This window comes from Mizuhopecten yessoensis, unplaced genomic scaffold, assembly GCF_002113885.1.
Source record: "Mizuhopecten yessoensis strain PY_sf001 unplaced genomic scaffold, ASM211388v2 scaffold11169, whole genome shotgun sequence".
Lineage (NCBI taxonomy): Eukaryota > Metazoa > Mollusca > Bivalvia > Pectinida > Pectinidae > Mizuhopecten > Mizuhopecten yessoensis.
Window position 1 is genome coordinate 1,697,197 of NW_018408914.1, and position 17,237 is coordinate 1,714,433.

The window sequence follows — 17,237 nt, forward strand, 5'->3', positions numbered from 1 at the left end:
TTGGTGGGGTCGACATTTCGACATCGAGAGCTTTCCTCCCTTCTCACAGAGACATATAAAGCCATATATATACGTATCTGCTTCTCAGTATATACCGAAAGTCGATCTTAACCCCTAAAACATGTAAAATTTCTCTGAACACCTTAGTTTAGGTCCAAATATAGCTGTAAAAAATTATCATGTCCTTGTGGTATATATATGTTGATCTCTGGCTCTACCACTATAACTGAGCTAACTTGACGGAACTTCCCTCTAGCTCGAAGCTAGAAGGCGAGTGTAATCCTATATACAATTAAAATCTGCCACACGATTATCTTAGTCTGTGCGTGGACCAAATAATGTTCTGCGTGAATCAAAGACTTTTTGCCGAGTTTCATTTTTTACTGATATTTGCGTACATTTCCCGTTGACAGACGAACCGATTACGTTATCCATTACATAGCGTGTGCTATATGCTTTGAATGTGCAAGGTGCTCCATCCGGGTTACGGTTGTTACCAACAACAATATGGCGGCGTGCATGTTATAGACAAGTTTCCTTCTGTCGGAAAGCAGGGGGAGTTGGGAATTTCCTTTTGACACGATGCTGCTGGTCAAATAACTATTATTGTAAATAATATAACCAGGTCATCATGGATGAACGTCATTGGTGGATAGCTGGTAAAATCCAGGAAACTTTTAAGATCGGCGGCTATGACAATCCGACGCTGTTGGAGGATTTTATGACGGAGGAGGGAACGCTCACTAAAATAAACCGTTTCCTTAAATCAAGCGGTCCATGTCGCCTATTCTTTTATTCAGAAAAACCGGAGAATGCAACCTTGTCATCAAGAGAACTGTATGTCACTGGAACACTAGCTGCGTTAAAAGATGTGAATTTAGATAATGTAAACATTCTTTACTTTCTCCGAAACCGTGTAGACAAAGATGTTGATGGTCATCGGATGGAAAGAGATGTGTTCTGTGGGGAACTCAAACACAACACGATTGAAACGCTCACAGCGTTGCTTTCAGATGTTTACCTACCACTCATTAAGGCACAGAAAGAATGGGGAGAATGCAACAATGAATGCCAAACTAATCTTACACATAGCATGGACAAATTTTTGACAGCTTTAAATGAATCAACTGCTTCTATGCAAACTTCAAAACAGTTGGTATGTTGAAAATACATCACTGCATTTATCTATTACCAACAGTTCAAAATATCTAATAAATTTCTTTTTTTTTGAAGTAATTAATTACTGAAAAAAACCTGATGGGTTTACTCTAATGAATTATTACCTGTAGATTTCTATGTTTAAATGCATGTAATTTTAATTAAGTGTAATTTTTCAATTGTTTTTATTAATTACATTTTCAAGTTTCTTAGTACAGTATTGCAAAATAATTTGTATTCATATTGAACATATGTCGCTCAACAGATGCTGAAGCAACCGGAAAATATTATTTTGAATGACTTCAAACAACAAAGAGCAGCTGCCCTAGATCCTCAATTAATTAGTCAATATGAGGAACTTGTGAATGATTGGATGAATACTATCGAGACAACACTAAATGATACTTCTGATGAAAGGTAACAAGTTCCTTAGTATTTTTTTTTATTATAGATGCTTTTTCATATAATTGAAATGTTTCCCTATCTTTTCTTTCATATGAAACCAGTTTCATTATCCAAATACAATACAACAGTTCTTTGAAATCAAATGGAATCGTTTTGAATATCTGCATGCTAGTTTCATAAAGTCTCACAGCTTTGAAAATCAAATGGCTATAATGGAGATTTTTATATATTCAATATTGAATGTGTGGCTTTGCTTAAAAAGTTTTTTTTTATTGCACATTGATCAAATGAAAATTTCTAAGATCATATTCACAATAATTTTTGTCTCATACTTTTTCAATTGATGTATATATGTAGTTGTTATTAACATGATGTCTTTATTATATGTACTGATTCTTTATAAATAATTGAAATCAATGTTACTTAATGCTTTTCTAGGAAAGTGGCATTTCCAGATGAACCAGCCTCTAGGTGATTCTATTTATGTGTAGCCCTAGTTGATTAGAGTTTGCTGTTGATGAAATAGTTATAAATGTACCTGTTGGATGTTATTGTGTAATATCATAATAAATAATGCTACACAAAAATGCTTTTTAAGCAGTTGATATGAGGTCAGAAAGCTAACATGTTTGTTTAGAATTAAGATTCATGCTATGATATTAATATCATAATCAAGATGGTGTATATGTATAATGTTGTATTTTAGGAGCTTTGTTTGCTGCTATTAGTGTGTGATTGCATAGAAATGCTATTAATTGTAAACTCATAAGCTAGTCAATACAGATAGTCTTAATTCCTACTACTTAGTTCAGTGATACTTTGTTAAAATGTTGTAGATGTCCTTGATGTCATTTTTTGTTTATTTCTTGAAACAATTCCATTACTTAAGCAAAGTTTCATATTAAACTGCTTGGTGCAGCATCATGCAAGTGAATTCATGAACATTTGTTTGAATGTTCTGATGAATTCTTTGTTGCTGTTTTTGTTCTGTTGTTTAAAATACTTTTTAAGTTCAATTCAATAACATCTGTGTCATTACAGTAGATAGAAATAAATCACCAAAGATTCCTTGGTCAACACTTTTGTGATAACAGTGGCATTTTTTTTATTCATGGAATAATCTAAATTATCCTTTTGTTAGAGTTTATTTCATTTACAAGATTGATATATTTTGGGAGCCAACCCGTAGAAAGAAGTCAATGATTGTTGTTGATATAGTGATGGGTATAACTGTAGAGAGAAGATTACTAGTGCTGTGTTGACTAACAGACCTTACATGTGTAGGGTAATACTACTTACTGGTCCAGTCAAGATGCTGTGTTGATTCTCATATTATCAAGGACTTGATATTTAAAATCTGTCTGATCTAAACATATTATTCATAAGTCAGTGTATATCTGAAATATTTGGAAACTTTTAATTAAAATAAATAATCTGACTGATTTGTGAGTGTAAACAAAGGTTTGAATATCTAGGCTAACATGCATGCTGCAGAAATTGGTCAATACCTGCTTTCTAACATAACGGAATGTTTGGTGATTATTGTATTCTCTTGTATTTGGAAAGTTTTATATCGTATAGAGTTGAAAATATAACAAAAACAGTTGCATGGTCTTAGGGCCTTTCACTTCTTCAGAGGTTCCTAGGACTAAACTACATATACCTCTAAAAAGGTGACAGGCCTAGAAACGATGCCACTGTTTCATTACATTTTTTTATTAGTTTTTCCTACATAGGATTATTTTTATTATTATTGTATAATATGCATAATATATTATAAATATATATATGTAACAAGTGATGATCGATTACAATTTATATCCAAAAGAGGGACTTCATTCTCCAATATTATATCCAACCTTATTCTCAAATATCATATCATTGTACATGCTTTAGTTCGTATATTATATACATTTGTGAATAAGTTGATGAGATTAAATATAAAGCATAATACTCCCGAGTTATAATCTAAAAAGTAAAAAACAAGTTTTTCTGTGAATCTAATACAGGATATATGTCTTCTCTGATCAGTAGATATTTCAACTTCATGACATAATGTTATCATGACTTCACATAGTGTGACAGAAAAAAATATTCTGACATCACAAACAGTTATGTTACTTCACAGTCCACAATATGAAATTAAAAAAGTATACCGCTGGCTGGGAGTGACAAAGCCTATAGCAGTTATACCTTAAAGATGTACAACCAAATTTGAATAGAGTACTAATTTGTCTAAAAAAAAAAATGGAACTAGAATCATATACAATATGTGACAAATCCTAAGAAAGGAGATAATCAAATAATGTTTAATCCAAGCAAAGCAGAAATATCCACATTAGGCTGATATGAATTGTTTATATTGTGAGTTTTCCGTATCTTAGCAAATTTGGATGCCTTTACATACTTTTCTGACACAAAATGAACACACACGTTTCCTTAAAGCAATACCAGGTGATAGCAATATCAAAACATTTAAAGGAAAATTCAAATTTCAAACATGTCTGAAGAAAGATTTATTCATGAGAAATTCAATGTTTCGTGCATACTTTCCCAGATTTTTGGACCCTAATGCAGGACCTCTGTCAGAGTTGGAACGGTGGCGGCGCCGTCAGCGGCTCCTTACCAACATCACAGAGCAGCTGAAGAGTAAAGAATGCAAGGCTGTGATTGGGGTTCTCATCACAGTCAAATCCAGGCTTCTCAAGAAGTGGAAGAACATTGACGCATCGTATGTACTTCTTTATGATCTAATGATATTCAATGATATTATAATCTGATTGTATTTCATTTAATATGTCTGTCACAAGTATGATAATTCTTCTGATTTACCCTATCATTATGGTTTTATGTTATTTAAGTTAAATCATGTAACAGATAACAGATATATAAATTGTACATGTTCAGTATTTTATTTCAGTTGTATGTTTATATGCACCTTCAGTGTAACAGTAAATCCCACTACTTAGGTTTACCGAAGACATCACTAATACAGAAGTGTTGTTTACACATCCTATGAGAGTGATCTTTGTGTTATAGAATCACTGATGCTATGAATGACACCAAGGATAAAGTGAAATATCTGGAGTCTTTGCGGCGCCATTTTGACCAGTTGTATCATGACGCTACACCTGCATCCATCATCAACAATGCCATCCCTGGTATCACCAACAGTGTGAGGCAGATGGATTCCATCTCACGCTATTACGCTCGTGTTGGCTTCTTAGGCCTCATGTTCACCAAGATCACCAATCAGCTGGTGCTGGCGTGTAAAGAGTACATAAAGAACTGTACTATGACTGTGTATGATGGTGATGAACTGTGGGAGCGTATTGGTGAGGAGATTCGCAGTCGGGACTCTCTACCTAGCATGGACACACAGCACAAATATCTCAAGAATCAAGTAGAGGCCAACCTCAAGGTAACTACAACTCTCTGTAATGGTTGTACAATATTTCTACCATCATTTCAAATATTCTCCTGTGTTTGTCCATGAAATTATTCAAACTGCATTCTGTTCTTAGCTGAAATTTATTCAAAACTACTTAATGAAAAGCTTATTTGATTGATGCATTGAAGATAACATGTACAGTATAAAAAATTGAAGATTTGTGACAATGAAATGTTAATCCTATGTACTTTGACGTGTAAGGTTTGTTGTAAACACTAGTCCTTTAGTCAGAGACTGGTATGTTTCATTTAGAACCAGTGAATTACCTAAACCAGCAAGTCCAGTAGACTTGCAAAGAATATTTAATCAGAATATCATTTTATCAAATATCAAATATCAAATTATGTTGACTAATAAGAGTTTCCTTTGCAAGAGCTGCTTAAAATACTGTCATTTTGTGTATTGTTAAAATTTTCTAGGACTTAACCATAATTCTTTGACAGTATTTCCCTATACAGCCATTCTATTCGCTTCCTGGGTGTTAGCTGCGCAAGCTCCAAACTTTAACACTGCTGTAGGACTAATTAATGTTCTAGTTAACGAGCTATTGACTACCAAGCAGACCAGATTGTGTCTAACACTTATGCAAGTCCTACTTGAGTTTATAGAATCGCTTCATTGGTGTTGAGTAATAAAACAAAGTGCTTAAATACTTGTAACATAATAACATGTATCAAATTTGCCATCTGCGAGAAAAGCAATTTTGTATTTTGATTTTCTAGAACGCACCCTCTCGAGGAAAGAGTAAAGAGGGCAAGGACCTAGGCCTGCAGGATGACAGCCTGTTTGGGCGCCTGAGGGCATGCCTTACCTTGCAGGGATACTATCGTGAGATGCTTAGGTCCCTTAAGGACGCCCTGGGACAGAGCCAGAACCTGTCCCACTTCCCGTCCCTCAGTAGTGTGGGAGGACCAGGTAGTTTTACTGGCACAGGTGCCAAGTAAGTATGAAAGGGGACAATATACTATGTGAATTAGGAAATAACGCTCCAATGATGTCAGTATTTCATGTAGTGTTGAAACGAATGAGAAGAATGTTGTTAAATACAACAAAGAATTAGAAAATAAAAAAAATAAGAATTTAATATTTAAAAGGGGTGTATACATGTATAAACATGTATATGCAGATCTCTAAAAAGGTACTTTACTGTGATTTGGTAAGTTGTTCTCTTGTTCGCTTCTCTTTATATCTTATGTTGAAACTTGAACATTATATTTGATGCATTCAGAATTTTAAATGTAACCTATTGTGCAATGCTAGGTCAAAGCAGGGTACCAGTGGGGCATCACGAGGGACCAGTGTGTCCCCTAAGAAGGGCCAGTCAATCATGATAGCAGACACCCAAGGACACGGGGTGTCCATTGCTGATGAAGAAGCCATCATGTCCCACATGGATTCCTTCTGTAACCGAATCCGTCAGCTCATGGACGTTATCAACACTCTGGCCCAGTACAACAAGTATGTACTGACAACCACACTAAACTTTGTAACAAGCTGGACTGTCTCTAGAACACTGCCTTGGATCTGTCAAGTTAGGCTGTTAAAACAAAATAAAAAAATCTATGTGTTTGCAAATGGTCTGACTGCTGGACATTTAAAATATCTTAAATATCCTGCATAAGATATGTAAATATTTATCAAATAACATACTTCATTATTTTACTTTTCCAGAATGGTGCACTCAACGACAGGAATTCCTCGCCTGAGGAAGGAGGATCTGGTCAATGAGGATGAGAATGAGAAGGACATTTACAAGTATCGTAAACGCCAGCAGGAGGCACTCAAGGCCGTCAGTAAGTGAACATTTTGTCAGGATTATTAGTTTGAAGTAGTGTAGTAGTTTAAACACCAATTATAAGCTTTAATACATATATGTATTATTCTTTCAAGTCAAAGCCTCTGTTTGATTGACTGAAAAGATTCGGTATTTGTGTAGTTCCTATCCGGATATAAGGCTTGTAACAGTATGCAATTATAAAATCTTACTACATATCGACACCTCTTCTGCAGTGGTATATGAAGATGAAGAGGTAGAAGGAGGTCTGACTTCGGTGCAGGTTACCTCCCCTGAGCGGAGTCTTCGTGCGATTGCGGAGGATGAAGAGAACCAAGATGACCAAGGGTCAGATCCTGAGGACATGGCCATAGAGAAGAAAGAGGTCCCCCCAGATCCGACAGATGATGTTTTTGAAACAGTCAACGGCAAACAGGGTCTCAGCGATGAGGAGATAGCCATCATAAGTAAGTACAATTTGTGCATCACAACTGTAGTAATTCTTAACTCAGTAGAAAGGTTTCCAGTCCACATTAATAGTTATTAACCTGTCGTATAACAGCTCTCCATCAATATATAATTGGTGTCATTTCATTTTACGATGTCAATGGTACAAGTTATTCACATGCTAAATAATTCAAGTTTGTATAAGAGTTTTTATCCGTGTTCAGGGAAGTACTTTCCTGAAGAGGAAGAGGAGGAGGGGCCTAGTATCTCGTACACTGTAGCTCAGCACCATGACAGCATGATGAAGGCTATGAGTGAAAATGTCACTACCAAGACCATGCTTGATGTAGAATCAAAGGTATACAACCAACTATAAAGTAGGCAGTTGTTTGGACTTGGATAATTTTAATATGTCCAACTCATTGCCTTTGGGACTACAATTTGATGTATATTATGATGCTTGTCGAAGAATCCTACTTTCTATTAAGGTCTCCATATTTTAGGATGTACCTTTTAATATATCTTCACCCAAATTCATCAAAATATTTTAAAAAGTGGTACAGTTATCTGCTACGGTATTTCTGAAGCTAAATTTCGACATTTTAATCATTGAAGCATATAGTTTAACTGGTGAGTCAGAGTGCTTTTAATGACAGTTTGTATTTATTTTGATATTTTCCTTTGATTAGGACAGAGACAAGTTTGATGACTACTATGCCAACTTTGCCACGACCGTACAAGAACTAGAAACGTTCATGGCTGCCTATCTCCACGCTATGTTCCTTAGAAAGAAGATGAAGACAACTCAAGGATTGGACATAATAACCAGGTTTGGTTTTCTTCAACTCATTGATGCATTATACACATACCCCGTAGTTATCTGTCACATACCTAGGATATGGATACCGAATGCTAAAAGAGAAAATAGTTTAATGCATTGTGGAAATAGTCCAACAAAATGTTTTGATTGAAAGTTTCAATGAAAAAGACATCAATTAAAATACATCTGTAATTCAATAAGATATTTATTTTTATCACTAAAAACAAATAGAAAAAGAATTGAAACATGCCTTGCTAATTAACGGAATTTTAGGAATTTGGAACTTTTAAAAATCATATTGATTGATGGAATTTTTTCTATTGACTTAAATCAGCATCACCATTTATACACAAACTGTGTTGTATTTCAGATTCGGTCCAATCCAAAGTCGGCCGGGAATTCGAGCTCACATAGCAGAAAAGTTTGTAGAGATCTTTAACTGGTACGAAACTGACCTTGAGGAGGTTCATAACATCTACGAAACACACAAGGTACATATAGGTTAATGAGGTCATTCCTGTTCATCTGTATCATTACTTACGGTGTCATTGATGATCAGAGGTGAAAATCTTACAGAAAATTATAAAATAGAACTAAAACCACAAATGCTGCTTATAACTTTAATTTTTGTGAAATATTATTGCCGTCTTTAGATTGGAAAATGCTAATTAACAGTGCATTGAATTACAGTTTAGACATTGTAGGGTGTGTAATCTATAGTGTTACTTGTTAGGTGTGTAGTGTTGATACAAAGTCATGTTTTGTTGGAAACCATAGAATCCAGACTAATGTGATTTAACTGTACTTCCTGTTTGTTAACTAACTGACCTGGTAACCTTTTCACAGGAGAACCCTCAGATGGTGAGGAACGCTCCTCCTGTAGCAGGGGCAATTCACTGGTCCAGACAGCTTCTCAAGAGAATTGAGGACCCCATGAAGATATTCCGTGATAACAGAGCCATCAACCAGCTGGGAGACTTTGGTCGTATTGTCAGGATTTACAACCGACTGGCCACAGCCCTGGTGACCTTTGAGAGTCTATGGTTCACTCAGTGGAAGAACAGGATAGAACAGGCGCGCAGTGGTCTGAGGGCTACTCTGTTTGTACACCACCCCTCTACCGACCAGATTGTCGTCAATGCTGATGAAAGGTGAGTGTATTCTCATATTGCAAATGCTGCTGAATTATCTAAAACAAAATTTGAAACAAGTAGCATTTAATACCAAGATTTGAAATTATCTGCTATTGTAAGTCATCAGTATAAAGTATAATACACCATATAACTTCTACAATGAGGTGATGATCATATCACACCTTTAGTTGTCTATACAACTCTATATATCCATCAAACTTAGGAAGCAATATGTTTCTCAATGTTGTTAACATTGTGCTTTTTGTGTTGCCAGAGTTTTAGAGCTGATACATGAAGCTAAGTGGCTGACCCGTCTGGGTATCCAGATCCCAGAATCAGCTGTGTCCATTATGCAGCAGGAGTCACGTTTCAAGAACTACAAATCTCACCTGGAGCTTGTGCTGAATGAGTACCGTGAAGTCTGCGAGTCAATCCCTGAACCCCTCATCAAGCTGTTCACTCCACACATGGAATTCGTGGAGCAGCAGCTTCAGGCTGGCCTCACAACCTTGGCATGGAACAGCATGAACATAGGTCAGTATATAGACCAAGGCATGGAACAGCATGAATATAGGTCAGTATAAAGGCCAGAGCATGAAACAGCATGAATATAGGTCAGTATATAGGCCAGGGCATGGAACAGCATGAATATAGGTCAGCATGTAGGCCAGGGCATGGAACAGCATGAATATAGGTAAGCATGTAGGCCAGGACATGGAACAGCATGGACATAGGTCAGCATGTAGGCCAGGGCATGGAACAGCATGAATATAGGTCAGTATATAGGCCAGGGCATGGAACAGCATGAATATAGGTCTTCATATAGGTCAGGGCACGGAACAGCATGAATATAGGTCAGCATATAGGCCAGGGCATGGAACAACACGAATATAGGTCAGCATATAGGCCAGGGCATGGAACAGCATGAATATAGGTCAGCATATATAAAGGCCAGGACATGGAAGAGCATGGACATAGGTCAGTATATAGGCCAGGGCATGGATCAGCATGAATATAGGTCAGCATAAAGGCCAGGGCATGGAACATGATGAATGTAGGTCAGTATATAGGCAAGGCCCTGAATACATGGATAAAGGCCAGTATATGAGTCAAGTCATGGACAGTATGGCTAGTCAGTGTAGTTATCAATGCTTGGAGAAGCATGAATAGAGGTCAAATGCTTGGATCAAGTTCAATTCCATGCATAACAGTTGACCCCTACCTACGGATTTGAAGTACAAATCTGTCTCGTGCTAACCCGTGTAGTACCCAATATAACACCATGTCTGATTTTTGTAGATGCATTCCTGCACCAGATTCACTCGGCCACCCAGAAGCTGAAGGGAATGCAACAAAAGGTTCACCAGATAATGGAACAAGATATCTACGATAAACTGGACAGTATCAGGAACTTCTACCTCTTTGATTATGAGGAGGCCATCTCAAGGTCATGGGTAAGAAACTGGTTTATCCTAATGAAACTCATTCAATGATTTGCAAATTACATTTTCCTTTTTAAAAAGGTAAAAAAACCAAAAAAAACATCTAAGATTTGGTTTCACTCCATTAATACTCTATGGTGGTAAATATCTTTCATGAAACAATTGATTGACTCTGCAGAAACCTATAACAGCAATGCAACCAAATTAACGGACAGCAAACAAAGTAATGGAGTCCTAAAAAAAGGCATTTGATATGTAAAAGGTTGAAAGCAGCTTAATTGTCATCAACTGTATGAAAGTGTCACATGATGTTGTAGCCTCCCCTTGAGTTTCGAGACAAGATGTTACAGAGCATCCAGTCGCGGTCAGAGATCCTAGGGCAGTATGTTGAGTCGGTGTTGTCTAGTCTGCAGAGAATAGCTAATACACTGGCTACCAAGAAGGTAAGTATCACATCACTACCGGCTGTTTTGGTATAATTTTGTTTTCTTGATTAGTTTAACATGTTAGACTTGCTTAATAGTCATGTAAAAGCTATATTTCAGTTATCAGATGTTTAAGACTTGCATGCCATATTACCTTACATAAGTACATGATAAACAGGAAAATATTTCATTACCTGAATTAATTCACTCATCCTGTACTAATGGATTGCTGCTAGTCTTCATGCTTGAAAAATCACATTTAAATATGATGTTTTTGAAGCGTAATGATGTTTCTTGATATTGATATTACTAACATACTTACGATGTAACAACAACAAAACTCAAAAATAATGCTTCACTCATTTTGTCGTACTTAACCCAGGTAAGTTATGAACAATAGGAAAAAAACCACATTTCATTTATTTTGAGATGTGAAGAATAATCAGTATAGTAATAGTAATATAGGACTTTGGTAATTTCTTTGGTTTCCAGACGTACACATTTACTTCTATCCATACCATGGCTGTTGCAAAAGGTGTCGCTACCAAGATCAAGCATAAAAGCATGGCTCAATCAGAGAAACGTCCACTGAGCACCACAAGTTTCCAAGGGGTTGGAACCCGTTATTATATATACCTAGTTTCTACTCTTACATTTTCTAGCTGCGTTTACCTCTCAAGTACAATAGAACTTTGTTATGTACAGTCGAGGATGAACAGTCTTGTACACTAACCAGTTATCAAAATTGTGATTTTTCACTAAATTAAGTCAATGAGGAACCCTTTCTACAACGAAGATCACAGATTTGGTTAGATCTGTAGACCTAGAGACTTATAACAAAGTTCTATTGTATAGGGTTCATTGCCTTCTATTTTACCTGTTTTAGTTGTGACTGAAGGAATTGTTTTTTATTGAATTTTCGGGTTACCTGGTTGTTGTTGGGTTTTTTTGCTTTAAAGTTGTTGTTTTGATAATTAACACAATTCAATAAAGATTTTTTATTGGACTCCTTCAAATGACTAAACAATTTTTTTAATTTTGTTTGTTTGTTAATTGACGTTATGTAGTTTTTTCAGGTGATCGCACAACTTTATTTATAGATTTTTCTTACTTGAACATCATCTATTTCCTGTGGGTTGGTTGAAGATGAATTATAAAATATGAATCAATCTGTAACATTCTACTTATGATGGGCTAAGATAAGTAAGAAGTATACATCATCAAGGTCACACTTGTGTCAATAAAATTACCAAGGTGAACTAAAAACCTTTTGTATGGGATGTTCTGAAAATTCATGTAGTTCTTTAATCTTTCTACATAACAAACTTAACCCATTAGTTCATCTTTTTTGCCAATAGTTTTACTAACTATGAAAACGTTTTTAGTTCATGTATAAGAAAACACATTAGCACGATATATACATTTCTGTACATCACAAGGTCTTACGTATATAGCATGCCCTCTTCTTACAGCACCAACTTTACTAGGAAAGGAATTAATGTATCTGAAATTCTGATAAGTTTTACTGAGGTGAGGGTATGTTGTGGTATGTAGGTAGTAACAACAACAGTACAGTATAGTGGCCATGAAGTTGGATGACTTCCCTAAAATATAACTGTACACTTTTCATTTCCCATCAGTCCTACATTTAGTTTCAAACATCCTAAAATTCCAGGACTGAGTTACAGCTGATTATGTAATGTTTGCTGTAAAGTGATATAAAAATGGCATGAAACAAAAATGCGAAATGTCGGGTACATTTTAGCTATAAAGTGCATTACTGATGTGTAAAATGTCATTTGAAGGAGTTTTTAACTGATTATAAATGCTCAGACACCTTAGTGCCATTTAAATATTTCGGACATTTTATTCAACACCTGAAATCTAGTAATAATTCATTGTAATGAAAGTAATTTCTAGATATCATAAATGGTAATTAATAAACAATTTTTAAATGACTTTTTTCCTTAAAAGTGAATTTGACGTAGAGAACTTTATCAGTATTGAAGATGTTCATGAAACCTGGGCTTACGTTTACAAACAAATATCATAGATGTTTATGAAATGCACTGGATTATACTGACATAAAATGTACAGTATTATAGTAATTAACCATTAAAACTTTACCTGCAGACATGAATATTATAAAACAGCCATCATACATTACTAAGGGGTATGAAATTCCTTAGGGGAATGAAATACTAAGGGGTGTGCCATTCAGTTGTTATAATTAATTTCATCTTCTAAGAAGGATGGAGCAGGAACACCTAGATGTTGTAGGGTATTTATGCTATAAAGGTGTTTATATTAGTTTATATGGTAGAAAATCATATGATTAACTACAAAACTAAAAGCAGAATAAAAAAAATTGGAAGATGAATTTATATTTATGGAGCTGGATGTTTTCTGTGTCCATTGATATGTATTGATAATCAATGTAATGTTGCCACACTGGAATATACCCGTAACTGTGTTATAGTCTGACAATCCCAGCAAGTCTAAAAAAATGGCTATCATGATGGATGAAATGGAAGCCATGAGGGAACGACAAAAGATCGAAGAGGAAGAAAACAACATAGCTGAACTCATTGGTATGTATGTGAGGATATCTTTGGTAATCTTTGATTTCTGTCAATAAATATCTACATGGAGGAATTTGATTGTAGTGTAACCAAAATGTTTGATCTGATCTGATAATCAATAGACAAATTCCAGCCAGGAGACACATTTACCAGCTTCTATATTCCACAGTTTCTTAGTTTGCAGTAAGTCAGTAGCAGATTTTTTTTTTTATTGTATAACAAATCATAAATATAATTGATAAATTTCTGTTCCTTTCAAAAGTGACTCTTTTTGTACTAAACATTGTTGATTGTGTTGCAGCCCACTACCGAGATTATGTGTACAAGGCAGTTCTGCAGGCCACCTGTAAGTCCCTGGCCACGCTCGGAGAGAGTACGGGGTGTGACAGTGAGGTCATTCGGGCAGTCAGTGCAATGTCAATGGGGTCATCACCTCGGGATAGCCCCAGTCCCCGATCACCGACTCGGATCAGTCGCGAACAGTCCGCACACAGCTGTTTGTCATCTGCGGCCACAGATCGGCCGTTGACCAGTATGTCCATGTTGTCCAATATGACATGGACCACAGAGAGGACTGATGCAACCACACTACTACAGTAAGGAGCACACCCTCTGTACTACACATACGTATAGTACACACCCTCCAGTGATAATACATCAGTATAGTACACACCCTCTGTACTACACACACGTTATACCCTTGTATTTATATATTTATGTTTTGTCCATTTACCCCTGTCTCTTTAAATGTAACTGACACTGGAACATAGCAAAAATTACTAACGATACAATTTAAATGTTTCAATTTGGAACCATAACTTGATTTTTTTCTAAGGGATTGAAACATTTGCCATTGTGTTTCAGGTTTGAAGTGGAGGTCCACTTCATGATCCCAAATATTATTGTGGAACCAACTTTGGACATTGCCCAGACTGCTATACAGGATGTTGCTAACGCAGTCCTCGAGGCCAACAGAAGTAGGTCAAAGAATTTTTTGGAGATTTTGATATTCCTGCAGATAAGTTATCCTTAATTTTCATCTTTGATATTTTATTAAACTGTTTTTCTGTCTGATAGATGTATCATGGATTGGACCACAGGGACTAGAGAACTTCTACTCTCTCATAGCAGATGATGAAAACGTTGTTGAGATGACATCACAGTTGTCTAATATTATCAATGGTAAGTGAATACATCTAGACCACTGGCAAGAGCCAGAGAAATCTCCCCTTGTATCTACTGGATATAGGGTCTATGTTACATTTCCATTGGTTTGTTTTTTCATTCATAACATTCTTATTTAAAAATTGAAAAGTTGTGCAGCTAAGTATGAATAAAAACAGTATTGAAGGTCATTATGATTCATTAACAATTACAACATGTCAGTTGCACCTTGTATACTTGTGTATAAGTTAATCCCATTACTATATGTATATATATATTTACTATTTTTCCATTCCAGAGATTGATACAGTGGTGAACAAACACCTGTTCCACTTTAGTTACTACAACTTCCTGTGGAAGGATGACCTCCATGGAAATTTCAAGGAGTTCATCTCAGCTGATCCTGGAATGTTTGCCATCAAACGGGAGGTGGAGAGATTCCTCTACATAGAGAAGAAGGTTTTAGGGATCCCTAAGATGTTACCCGTGGGGCCGATCTCTCTCCACACCGACCCCATCAAGGATGCCCTGCATGGATTTGCTATGGCGTGGAAGATCAAGTTTGCTTCTGTGTTACATGAGGAAGCTAAGGTGATTATGTTACTACACAATGAAACGTAATATTTCAGTGTACTGTTGAATAAATATAATGGTGTACTGTTGGACGATTTGATCATGTGACTGTTATCATGCATCAGGTCACATGATGTTTTTTATATAAACCTTTTCCATTTGTCAAAAATCATTTAATTAAAATATTGCCTATGCAGAATTGTTTTTATTTCATAAAAAATGTCAACTTCTTCACGCAATGTAAATGATGTGATTGTTAATTTTGTATTTAAATATGTGTATTGATATGTGGAGGTCTAATGAAAGGCAAAATAGTAAATATGCTTTCAATTTCATCGGCAGAAAAAACTGGATGCTGCAGTGTTGTACAGGTCTAATGTCCGTAATCGGCTGGAGCTGCATGTCCAGTCCCTTGACCAGTTAAATAGTGCCCTGCATCTACTAGAGGAGCTTTGGGACATGGAAAATAAGATTGATAGTATTTACCTGCCTATAGAGACCCTGTATGCTAAGCTCAGGTATGTATCACTTATATACCTTGTTTCAGTGATGTTAACCTGATGTTAAAAGGACTAGGGGCATTGAGAGTCATATCCGCCCTCATCAGGGATTTTTAATTAGTTGTTGTATTTGTAATTTGGAATAAATGAAGTATGCAGATATGAACTTTCAAATTCATTCGACAACTAGTGTAGGTGATATGGCATTACAAAGAGAGACATAAACCCGCATTTTCATAAAAGAATGACTGAATATCATCTGTTGTGTGCTATTTGGTTGAAAATTTGCCAAATCAGCTAAACTCTCTTCAATTTGTGAAAGCCTCCGCATGCAACAAACAAATAACTATTTAACATGCTTAATTTATAATACACATTGCCCTACTAGTGTTCGCTTGTAGAAAGGAATTTTTGTTTGTCACATGCAGAGGCTTTCATTTCTTCAAGTTAACTGTACAAAAATACCATACTTTGGCTATTTCTGCAAAGCAACGCAATTTTGTTGCTATGGGAGGGCATCAACGCATGCGCAGTTGGAAAAAATCTGCACCAAGAAATACAGCCCCAATTAATCAATATCATATTTATAACAGAAATTAGTAAATAAATTCAAGTTAAGTTTTTAACTTTGTATGAGACCAAAAATGACCCATTATGCTCCAGGTCCTCTAGGCTTATTGATGTGATCTTGTGAGATGCTATTACAGCCTTGATATAACCTCTACCTTGACCTTTAATCTATAAAAGGAAGTGGAATATTTAACCTTTCCTTCATAACGAGGTTCTGATACTGTATGCTGAGCAATTTTCACTGCAAGTTAACTTTTTCCCTTCTTGCTCTCCGCAACGAGGACAAATTTATTATGACAGCAAATATCAGTAGACAGAAACACACTGGCCGAATATGGATTGTACCAGTGCAGGGTGAATATTTAAATGGAATATTGTTTCCCGATATACAGTAACAATTTATAATCAGTATTCAACATAAAAAGGTTGTTTATCCTGTATATTTCCCCGTTGCCATTTACATTTGACCTTTGCCTTGATATTTTACCCTGTTTGTGTATAGGGAGTTTGAGCTTCGCCTTCCAAGGAACGAGGTAGAGGAGGTAGACCAGCTACGAGACAAATGGCAGGAGCTGATAGAACTGGCCGAGCAGGTCCGTGAGATCCTCCTCAAGGAGCGCAGAGGAGCTTTCGAACAGGAACTAGACAAACAAGTCAAGGTAAGCTATTCTGTATAGGAAAAAGTACTGCAGGAACATTGTCAAAAAACATTGTTAATTCCATTACTGACCATTTAGTTGAATGTTGTATATTAGGTCATAACAAGGTTCAAATGTAGACATCTTAACTTTAA

The 17,237-nt window shown here is 36.0% G+C and overlaps 1 protein-coding gene across 2 annotated transcripts in view; it reads left to right on the forward strand.

Annotated features, from left to right (window-relative positions):
• The first annotated feature begins 506 nt into the window (after nt 1-506).
• The window catches only part of LOC110467327 (dynein gamma chain, flagellar outer arm-like), an 88,229-nt gene continuing 71,498 nt past the window's right edge, over nt 507-17,237 (forward strand). For both annotated transcript variants that reach the window (XM_021524428.1, XM_021524429.1), the window contains exons 1-23: nt 507-1,156; nt 1,424-1,575; nt 4,121-4,294; nt 4,603-4,984; nt 5,737-5,954; nt 6,275-6,472; nt 6,686-6,807; nt 7,025-7,255; nt 7,460-7,593; nt 7,925-8,064; nt 8,426-8,546; nt 8,902-9,206; nt 9,463-9,722; nt 10,488-10,642; nt 10,948-11,073; nt 11,548-11,667; nt 13,535-13,646; nt 13,939-14,233; nt 14,502-14,614; nt 14,715-14,819; nt 15,100-15,392; nt 15,717-15,892; nt 16,947-17,103. In XM_021524428.1, coding sequence (XP_021380103.1) covers nt 632-1,156; nt 1,424-1,575; nt 4,121-4,294; nt 4,603-4,984; nt 5,737-5,954; nt 6,275-6,472; nt 6,686-6,807; nt 7,025-7,255; nt 7,460-7,593; nt 7,925-8,064; nt 8,426-8,546; nt 8,902-9,206; nt 9,463-9,722; nt 10,488-10,642; nt 10,948-11,073; nt 11,548-11,667; nt 13,535-13,646; nt 13,939-14,233; nt 14,502-14,614; nt 14,715-14,819; nt 15,100-15,392; nt 15,717-15,892; nt 16,947-17,103 — 4,614 coding nt within the window. In that variant the 5' untranslated portion in view covers nt 507-631. The remainder of the gene's footprint in view (nt 1,157-1,423; nt 1,576-4,120; nt 4,295-4,602; nt 4,985-5,736; nt 5,955-6,274; nt 6,473-6,685; nt 6,808-7,024; nt 7,256-7,459; nt 7,594-7,924; nt 8,065-8,425; nt 8,547-8,901; nt 9,207-9,462; nt 9,723-10,487; nt 10,643-10,947; nt 11,074-11,547; nt 11,668-13,534; nt 13,647-13,938; nt 14,234-14,501; nt 14,615-14,714; nt 14,820-15,099; nt 15,393-15,716; nt 15,893-16,946; nt 17,104-17,237) is intronic.